General features: G+C 58.8%; 4 protein-coding genes across 4 annotated transcripts; 2 read left to right on the forward strand and 2 right to left on the reverse strand.

Annotated features, from left to right (window-relative positions):
* Positions 1–1,864: 1,864 nt before the first annotated feature.
* Positions 1,865–3,353, reverse strand: BJ171DRAFT_486623 (uncharacterized protein). The gene is made up of 2 exons (XM_053109214.1): positions 2,855–3,353; positions 1,865–2,702 (listed from the first exon to the last, which is right to left on the reverse strand). Exons 1-2 carry the CDS (start codon positions 3,261–3,263, stop codon positions 2,044–2,046), a joined length of 1,068 nt encoding a protein of 355 aa, XP_052971447.1. The 5' UTR covers positions 3,264–3,353; the 3' UTR covers positions 1,865–2,043.
* Positions 3,354–3,936: 583 nt separating this feature from the next.
* Positions 3,937–5,107, reverse strand: BJ171DRAFT_486625 (ribosomal protein S27-domain-containing protein). Its single transcript, XM_053109215.1, has 4 exons — positions 5,028–5,107; positions 4,381–4,489; positions 4,185–4,292; positions 3,937–4,052 (listed from the first exon to the last, which is right to left on the reverse strand). Exons 1-4 carry the CDS (start codon positions 5,031–5,033, stop codon positions 4,021–4,023), a joined length of 255 nt encoding a protein of 84 aa, XP_052971448.1. The 5' UTR covers positions 5,034–5,107; the 3' UTR covers positions 3,937–4,020.
* A 203-nt stretch (positions 5,108–5,310) lies between these two features.
* Positions 5,311–6,527, forward strand: BJ171DRAFT_595118 (uncharacterized protein; the record flags this gene model as incomplete). The annotated part of the gene is made up of 3 exons (XM_053114573.1): positions 5,311–5,466; positions 5,783–5,904; positions 6,045–6,527. 3 exons carry the CDS (start codon positions 5,311–5,313, stop codon positions 6,313–6,315), a joined length of 549 nt encoding a protein of 182 aa, XP_052971449.1. The 3' UTR covers positions 6,316–6,527.
* Positions 6,528–7,390: 863 nt separating this feature from the next.
* Positions 7,391–9,768, forward strand: BJ171DRAFT_486630 (uncharacterized protein). Its single transcript, XM_053109216.1, has 2 exons — positions 7,391–8,021; positions 8,422–9,768. The coding sequence occupies exons 1-2, from the start codon at positions 7,764–7,766 to the stop codon at positions 9,589–9,591; spliced, it is 1,428 nt and encodes a 475-aa protein (XP_052971450.1). The 5' UTR covers positions 7,391–7,763; the 3' UTR covers positions 9,592–9,768.
* The last annotated feature ends 124 nt before the right edge of the window (positions 9,769–9,892 follow it).

Here is a 9,892-nt window from a genome sequence, read left to right on the forward strand (position 1 = left end):
CTTGAAGCATTGGCGGATGAAAGCAGGGGTGGCCCTGGAGATGACAGGGACGGGAAGATCCTGCTCGATGCACCTCAGGATGTGTAGGTTGAGCAACCTGGATGCCTCGAACTGGATCTGGGTCATGGTCTCGACGGTGGCCTGGATCTTGTCGTGGAGAGCGGGATTGAGACAACAGCCATCCATCGTCTGCTTGAAGCAGCTGAACTGAGGGGCGGATGACCTTCCATCCACGAGTGGGACGACAGAACTCTTGAGGGGCCGGTATTTGGGACACTTGTTGGTGTTGCAACGTTCGTGATCGGTGCCATCGCACTTGGGACATCGCTTGCCGGTACTCGAGGAAGTAGATGGACCAGGCTCGGTGGGATCGACATCCATTGGATCTGCAGAAGCAGTGGTGGTGAGCAACGGAGCAACAGAGAAACAAGCATGCGTGGGATCAGAATACGAACCAGAGACAGGCTCCGACTGTGACTTGGCTTTCTTGGGCCTGGGTGGCCGAGGCTGGCCATCACCGGTACCCTTGCGCTTCGGAGGCATGGGGGCAGAGGATGCTGGATGCCTGCCAGTGGTACTGGTCAGAGCAGAGACTTTTTTTATCGTACAATGGCGCGATGATCAGATCAAGGCGAGATGAGGGAAGAAAGCAGCAGGACGAAGGTGTGGCATTTATACCCGAGAGCAGGAACCCGTCTTTGCGGGCTGGTTGGGGAAGTGACCCTGTTCAAAAATCGCCGAGAGGTTCAAGCCAGGGATGTGAACGTGAGAACGGCGGCTTGATTGGAGGGAACTCAACCCCAGAAGCGCATCGCTCGCTCAATCAGCCGTGGGAAGACATCTGGAAGCACCCTCCGAACGGCAGACTCGAACAATGTGACCATCCCGATCTTGAACCCCTCGGACGCATTCAGCGCTCCTGCCTTCCTGTACTGGTGCTTCACAATCCCAAAGAAGTTCTCGATGGGATTGAAGTCGGGTGAAGCAGGTGGGGTGAAGATCACTGACCATCCTCGGCGCTCGATGCAGTCCAGGACAGGCATTGTCTTGTGCATGCTGACATTGTCCATCACAATCACAGAGTCGTCTGGGAAGCTCGCTCGCTCAAAGAACTCGACCATCGAGTGTGTCTTGAATGATGTGGGGATGTACATGCGATGCAGCACACCAGAGTGGTTGATGGCAAATGCAGCCGAGACAGACTTGTGTTTCATGTGATTGCGCTGGCGAAGTGGAGCACCCTTCGGTGAGTATCCGTAGAGAGGGAAAATGGATTTCCTGATCCCCGTCTCATCGACAAAAACGAATCGTCGTGGGTCGATGGAACGGGTCTCGTCCCTGAACTGTGCCACTCGCTCATCCAGTCGCTTGGACTTGTAGAGGTGTGTTGCCCTCTTGTGTGAGAGACCTGCTCGGTGGATGGCAGTGTGGCAGAGTGAGAGTGATACTTTCCTCTGGAGGATGGACTCGAGCTTGCATCGCAACACAGGACCAGTCTGGAACGGGTCCTGTTCAATCAGGGTGCGAATGACTGGACATGCCTGCTCGAAGAAAGTGGATCTGCGAGCTGGGACCCGGGATGGGTCATCCAGCTTGCATCCTCGGTGCCATCGATGGATGGTGCTCTTGGATACACTGAATATGGAGGCGACCTTACGCAGGCTATGGATGAGGGCGTAGCATCGCAATGCGGCGGTGCGAAAGTCGGATGTGTGGCGAATGGTCATGGCCAGCGCGCGATAACATTGGGTAACAAAATATTCGATGAATGGTCAAAAACCCGGGTGTCCCGTTTTTTATTGGATTGCCTGTAAATATCTATTGATCTCATCATCACAACAGCAGCCCCGCTCATCCGGGGCTTCCTGGTCTTTCGTCGAGCGGATGTAGTAGGTATGTTTGTGGGAGCGAGGCATGGGGGCGGGTGGACATGCTCGGTCGTGCTCTGGGTGCTTGATCGTGCTCTGGGTGCTTGATCGTGTTGCCCGCCGAGCCAGCATATTCGAGCTGCAGCACTCCCGAGAGCATGCGGGCGTTGCCGCCTCAATGATCCTTGGTTGTCTTGTGGTGGTATCGAAGCCCGGCGCCGGTGACAAAGGTCTTGCGGCAGATCTTGCAACAGTAGCGCTTGGGCTTTAGTCTAAGGTCGGCGGCTCGCTGAGTTATGGTTTGGTGGAAGGCCTTGAGGTGGTATCGCAGCCCGGCCGCAGTGGAGTAGATCCGGTCGCATCCCGGATACTGGCAGGTCCACAGCCGAGGCGAAGTTGAGCACTCGCGCTGTCGGTCCTGGGCATCCGATGCAGGGGTATTGTCGTCGGTGGAGCTGCGGGCAGATCGATGCGGGCTCATGTCCGAACCGCACCGATCAAGAGTGGTATCGATGAGGTTCGAGACGGCGATTCTGGACCGGGCATTACTGCGGGCCTGGCCAATGTTGGGAGCGGGCGAAGTGGGCGAGATAGGCGCCTGGCTCTGGTGAGCCCAGAGACTGTCCCCGTGCTCGATCAGTGGAGGAAGGACGGTGGGTATCAAGGAGTGCGTGAAGGCGAGATCGTGTGGGCTGGGTAGTCTCATGGCCGAGCTTGAACGGCTCTGGATCCTTGCATCGGCAGAGGCAAAGGCGTGTGAATGGGCCGGTGAGGTGGGCAGCTTCGAGGCCGGGGACATTGAGACACAGCGAGCGTAGTGGCGCTGATACGGATCTGTGTGAGGAGCGGTCGGCAGAGACCAAGATGATCAGGGTCGACACGATGATCAGGGTCGATTCGGCATGGGGCAGTGGCGCTGATGCTGGTGTCGCTCGCTGTATCAGCCGGAGCGTGGTGGGAACTGCATCGCGGTGGGAATTGCTTACCCGAGAGCTCGATCGGACTGCTGCATTGATCGCGGCCGGCGGACGCAAGCGGAGGCGATGGCAGATAATGGCCGAGGCCGTTGCTCGGAAGCGATCCTGTCACCCGGAGGCCGCTGGTTTGGATCCTCAGTCCCGGTCGGCGCTTGGGGACAGAGCCGCAAGAGCCTGGGGCACCGGCTGGTCTGCTCATGGGCTGGAGCGGGCGCATTGCGTTGCATGAGCGGTGGTTCAGCCTTGCCTGGAAGGCCGGGTCGTTGCAGCCCAAGCCACCATGGAGAGGTGCGCATGGCTGGCGCTTTGAGCAGCATGGGTGTCTGCAGATCCTGCCGGGGCAAGACGGAGGCGGTACCCGCAGTAGACTCTCGCCCGACGAGGGCCGCAGTGAGTCGTAGTATCGGGCGGTTTGCATGATCGGGATGGCAGGAGAGGCAGAGTATACAGTAACGGGGTAAAGATAAGTGCAAGCTCAAGTGCACGAACAGAGAGGTATTCGTTGGCGGGCTTGGAGGCAGCAGCTTGGATCGACGGCGGCAAACGAAGGCGGGTTGGGCAACACTGCTGGCCCTCGAGAACATGGCTCTCTAAATATGAGCCAGGAAGCATTCAGGCGGGAGGGCCGAGATGCACGGACAGCAGCGGCACCCCTTTTCCCCTCTTGCTCACCCTCGCTGCGGCCCTGAGCGGCTTGGGAAGCTTGATCCTGGGTGCCTGGGAATCGCTTGGCGGCCCTGGATGCACCCTGACGATCCACGGTCAGCTGGTAATCTGGGAGACACCTTTTGCTTCTGCAACAGGCTCGGCCCTGCGAGGAGGATGCTGGCCGGCCGTGGGAACGATGGCGGGAGGCAAGGGAGGAGCAAGCGGCGCACGACAGGGCCCCGTTGCAGACAGCGAAAAGAGGGCCCAATTGTCTACGCGGGAAGCTTCCGTCAGGGCAGAAGGCGGGCAGTGCCTGCAGGATTACCGGCGCAGCGACCAGGAAGGACACCAGCAGGAAATGATGCTGAACATGCAGAGCAGTCAACCGACAAGCATCGCCGCTGGTGGGACGGGATCAGGCCAAAAAGTGGATACAGCCAGGATGTTCTTGAATGATTTTATTCTCCAAACGAATCGAGATCGCTTCACCAATACTAATCAACTAATTGGCAAGACAATCAAGAATCTTAACCGGACTTCTTGCGGAAGGAGCAGCCCTCTGTGAACCAGACGATGGAGATGTGTCCCCGGTCAGCAACGGTGTCCGGAGAAAGGCCGAGCCAGGCTGCAGCCGAGATGGGTTGTTGTTGTCCAACGGCTCAGACAACAGGATCGATTCGACAATACTCACCAGTCAGGCGGGCCTTACCGCCAGTGGGCTGGCAGAGAACGGAAGAGCAGCTGCCGCAGAGGACGACAGTCTGGGCATGGCTGAACACGGTGGTGATAGCAACGCAGCCTGTGTGCAGGGGTTTGGTGATTAGCGACTCGGTCGAGAATCAAACCGGGACAGCGACGACACGCAGACAGCGCAGTGTGACAGTTACCAGGGCACTTCACATCCATGAAGTAAGAGTTGGGGGACTGCACAAGTCGCTTGAGCTTGTGGGAACGTCGCTCCGAGGTCTCCAGAGGGTTAAGAAGATCGACCGCGAGCTGATGCACACAGAGCGATATGGGCCAGATTAGACTTGATACTCCGCGTGCCATCATTCAGAATGCCCTGCGGCTGGTCCAGTCTGATCCGCCGTCCTATCCGCCATTCGCATCCGTCCATGATGCTGCGCCAGCCTTCGTTGATCCTGTGTATTCCGAGAGTCAGCCCTCGCCAATCCGTTGCAATGCCCAGACGGATGGTGCGTAATCGGATCGGATCGTCTCGTCTCAATTCAGCAGAGTCTCTCGCATGAGACTTGTACTCGAGAGGTCCTTTGCCACGGGGATGCCGCGCTTGCGGTCAAATCCACAGCCGGCCGGTTTCGTGTGTTGATGCATTGATGCGTCGATGTGTTGATAGCCTCCCTCATCCAGATGGGCTCGTCGCTTGCGCTGGCTGGCCGACACACAGACAGATGCGTGGATGGATGGACAGATGGATGGATGGATGGACAGATGGACAGATGGATGGATGGATGGATGGATGCATCCTCGATCCGTCGTCAACGCCTGGCTGTTGTGTGCGGCTGCTACTTACAGTCATTTTCGAGGCGTGCAGGAAGAGGGGAGAGCAAATGCAGATTCGGCCCTGGGAGTAAATATCAGGCGGCAGCGTGGGTGGCGCAAGCAGGGTGGGTCACGTGCTGTTGACTAAGCAGACGGCAAAGTCGGGGCGGATCGACGTACCAGACTCACCGACTCTCCCAGCCAGGGCCAGCTGCATCTGCGCCTCCGGCCTACGAACAAGCCCGCACGCCGACCAGGACCAGGACCAGGACCGGACCCGAAGCACCCAGCCTCTGCCGCAGCAACTTGGCGCCATGTCGCATTACTACCACGACTCCGGCCAGCACGCCGAGGCCTCCGACACCGACGGCGCAGACGACATCTGGGGCGACGACAGCCAAGACGAGGTTGCATATGACCGACGAATCGCAGATCAAAACTGGACGAGGCTGCAGGACACACACGGCGTGGTAAGCTGCGGCAGACTGGGTCGGCGGCGCAGTCGGTGGCCCGGATCGGCTGGTGGCCCAGTGGCTCTGCCTTCCAAGCCGGACGACAGCCGCCATGCGCCGGCACTTTGCCCTGATTGACCAGCAGAGCATTCGAAGCGACATTGCTGCGAGTGCTGTCGTGTCTGGACTATTCGTGCACCAGCGTAATCATCCAACGGACTCGATTGGGATCGTATTCGCACAGCGCATGCTCGCACATGGCAGCCCGATAGGCTCGCTGGATGGGCAGCTCTCACATGCGACTCACACGCCTGCTATCCCGGCCCGTCGATAGGAAGGCTACAAAGAAGGCATCGATGAGTCCAAGGAGCAGTATCTCCAGGAGGGATTCGACGCCGGCTATCGCGAAGGATTCCGGACCGGATTCGAGGTTGGACGCATGACCGGAACAATGAGGTAAGCGACAAGTCTGCGGATGCGCACAGACGAAAATGAAAATATCTGCTGGTACACTTCGTTGGCGCCGAACGAGAGATTTGCCAATGCCAATGCCTCCATGGGCCGGGGACGGGTCCTAAATCGATTGGGCTCTCCAGCGCTCTCCAAGGCATGATTGGCGGTGGATTCGACCTCGTGAAGTCGCTGGACGAGCAAACCCGAGCCGAGTGCGCTGCACTGCTGGAGACGCTCAAGGGTTGCCATTTCGAACAGCTCGTTCGCTCGACCGCAGCTGAAGAGACATGCAGCAAGGGCGAGCAGTGTTGCAAGCAGGCCGGCCGATGCAACGACTCTCTTGACGGGGATGTGATTGCTCGCTGGGATGCGTCGGTCAGGCGCATCTGCGGGGAGATCGATGTCGAGCTCTGAGTAATGACTGAGGGGGCTGCGACGGTCAGATGAATGAACGAACCGATTCGGCAAAGTATTGGCTGCGTTGATTGTGTGGCTGTAGTGGTTGTGTTGTAGTGGTTGGACTGCCGCCCGGTGCTTCATCACCCATCGCTCTATCGCTCCGGCAATGTGACTGCATCTGAGGCCGGGCTTGATCTGGGCTTGATCTGGGCTTGATCTGGGCTTGACGATAGCAGGCTCTCGCCACGCACGATCGCCCAGAGCCCCGGTCCTGTTCGAGGTCATGGATGGTGCGCGGCGCTGAGGGACCACTGGGCTGGTGAGCCGCGCGCGTCTGTCCCACGGCGCACGCCCCGCCCCGACAGCTTGTCTGTTCACACAAACAGCGTGCGCTGTGGCCACAGGACCGGGCTGGTGGATGGACAATGCGCCATGCATTGTCGCAAGCCGGCACAAAGGCCCCCTCCCTGATCGCCAGACCGGTCGTTGCAGAGCGTGGGAGTTGCATCGGCGAGCTGCGATTCATTCAGATACCCTTGGGCCAGCCACGCCCGAGGCAGGTATCGCGGCCGTGCAGGTGCTTGCGGCGGGTGTTGTTGCTCGGCAAGGGCCAATCTATAGCCCCAGGACGGCGAGTTGCTCCAAGACAGCAATCTTGTCCAAGACAGCAATATCCAGGACAGCGAGTTACTTCACAACAGCAATCTCCAGGAAAGCGAGCCCGGATCTGCCGTCGCTCCCATTCCGCACTGCTGCTCTGTGGCCGTCGCCTTGCCGTCCCAGGCAGTCCTTTGTCGACCCGCTAAGGTTTGCACTTTCGTCTTTGCCGTCTCTGTCTCTGTTTCTACTCTGTTGTTGCTGATTTTGCTGCTTTGTCATTGCCCATGCACTGCTTCTCGAGTTCTTGCCGAGTCCTGCATCTTCCCCGGGTCTATCCATTCCTGCCGATGCTCTTGCCCTGCCGCCCCGCCATTGTCGCCTTCAGACAACCTCTGTCTTTCTCTCCCTCACCTCCATCGACATTGTTCGGCTGGCCTGACTGCCAACCCTCTCACCGTGGCTTCCCCTTGGCCCTGGCCCTGTCTGCTTTGTTGTGCCCTCGTTTGTCAGCACTGTCCCAGCCGTCCAGTTGTCCACATTTGCATTGTCCACAGAGCCCGCGAGCTCATCCGGATCCTCTCCTTCTGTCATCCGAACCCGTACCCACCGGGCTGGTGCTTGCTCACTCGCCTCCACCCTCCAGGCCACCGACCCCCCGTCGTCCTCGATCTCCTCGGCCTGCCCTCGACCTGTCCCTCATCTACCGTCGCTGCCCTGTCCGTCTCCCTCTTCCGTCATCTCTCCAGCTGTCCACAGGACCTGCCTACATGCATCCTCCTTTCCGCTGAGCGCCAAGAACCTCCCCCGACCAACAGAGCCGTAACGCCAGCCAGCAGCATCCATCCTCCTCCCCATCCTTCTCCATGAGCCAGAGCCAGACTGACCCTCAGTGTCGCTCTGTATCCGATGAGACCATCTTCGACGCCGTCCCAATCTCTACCCATGAGCCCCCAGAGCCCTTGCCTGTCGATCCCCAACAGGGATCGCCCGTCGAGTCGGGCCCAGACGACCACGGCCTCGACTGGCGATTTACACCGCCCACACTGCTCACGCAGATCCTGAGTCTGACCATTCCTCTACTCAGCTCTGGTCTTGCTATTGCCTCGATTGTGTACCCAGAGGTAGGTCTGCTTTCTTGGTTTTGCGGCTCGGTCGAAATAGAGCAACGTCACCCCCCTCCACCGCCCTTCCTGGCCACACCTCTCGGTCTGCTGGCCAGTGGATATCCCACTCCCACTGCATCTGCTTTGCCTGGCGATGGGTACCCATGCGTGTCCGATTGGCAGCGAGTCCGCTGCCTTCCCACCACTCGCTCTCTCGTTCTGGGCTCAGCTGTGTCTGTGGCTTCGGTTGGCTTCGGTTGGCTTCGGTTGGCTTCGGTTGGCTTCGAACACACTTGGTGCGTTGTTTCGGGCTGCCCACGGCGTCGACGCGGTGTAGATGCCAGCGGATCCGTAAGATTGTGACTGTGCCGGCTTTATAACTCGCTGTTTGTTCCCGATGTATCTGCCTCAATCGCAGTGGGTAGTCATCACATACTCTACACCGGATGAAGATATGAGTGCAAACGGCACCGCCTTGCCCACCCCCTCCTTCAGGTTCACCCTCGGACTCTGGCAGATTTGCAATGCATCGGTCCCCAGCTTCAACTCCACCATCGCCGTGCCCAAATACGCCTCGCTGGACCTCGACTTTCCCCAAATAAGCTTCCAGTCTGGCCTGAGCTGCATTCCGGGCAATTCCCGCACCCTGGCAACAACCATAACGTTCCTGTACGGCTGCGGCATCGTCTTGATCACCAACCGCACCATCTTTCTGCTCGCCGTCATCCTTCTGTTCATCACCCTCAACAACCGGATCGGCAACCGAACCAAACCTGTTCTCTCGTCCAAGCTAGCAATCAGCGTCGTGATTGCTCTCCTGGTCGTTTCGATCGTGGTGTCGCTCGTTACCTTTGTGGCCATTATCGCGGACATCAATACTCACGGGGCCCTCGAGAGCTTTAGCCGCACCGTTGGCCTCTCTGGACAAGTCGCCATCATCGGTTTGTCGATCGAGGCCCTCGTTGCGTTTCTGGGATATTCGCTTCTGATGAAGCGCGTCAAGCGATACAAGCTAGAAAGAGCCGCCCACGAGGCCCAGGAGATGATGTCGAGGGCTGTCACCCAGATCTTTGGCAATCCGGCCGCGCTGGCTTCTTCCGTCAACCAGTCGCTTCTGGACGGACAGATCTCGGCCACGACCAACAATGCCTCGCCTTCGACCATGAACTTCCCGTCAATGACGTACCCAACCATGACCGAGCCCATCATTCAGATCGGATATCCCGAGGCTGTGCCCATGATAGCCATTCGCCCGGCAAACCGCAGCGACGCCTCCGACTCGATCGCCCACAGCTACCACTCCCAGCCGCCGTCGATGGGCCGGGTCAGCCACGCCAGTCAAGCCAGCCACTTTACTCACTTTACCCACTTCAATCGGTCCACATGCTCGCTCCAGATCGTCGACTACTCTAGGGTGTCGGACCTTCGCTGGCAAATGCGCCAGCTGTTTGTCGTGTTCCGACGAAAGTCGCCCCTCCGACGCTTTCACCCATATCCACGGGACGACCCGGTTGCCTTTTCCGACACCGTACTGGCTCGGCGGTATCGCGCCCGCTACAGCAGTGGGACCGTTTCCCTGGGCAGTTAGCGCGGTCTATCCCCGGCGGTTGATTCCGCTCCTCATATCTACTTTCCCTGTTCCCCTCGCCAACCTTCTCCCAGACGCCGTGCGCTGCCAATCCCCAATCCTTCATTCTAGATCTGATGCATTAATTATACCTCTACCCTCCCTCCTCCAATAACAAAGTACTACGTTGTCACACACGTCCTGTATATATCGTATTGTTCCACTGACTCCTCCCTCTGTTTCGGGGAGAGACAGAGCGGCCGGCGCCGTCGAATGTGTGTGGTGCGATTGGGCTGGCATCGGCGTGTCCTTGGCTCGATGT

This window comes from Polychytrium aggregatum (genome assembly GCF_025602895.1).
Source record: "Polychytrium aggregatum strain JEL109 chromosome Unknown BJ171scaffold_2, whole genome shotgun sequence".
NCBI classification, from domain to species: Eukaryota; Fungi; Chytridiomycota; class Chytridiomycetes; order Polychytriales; genus Polychytrium; species Polychytrium aggregatum.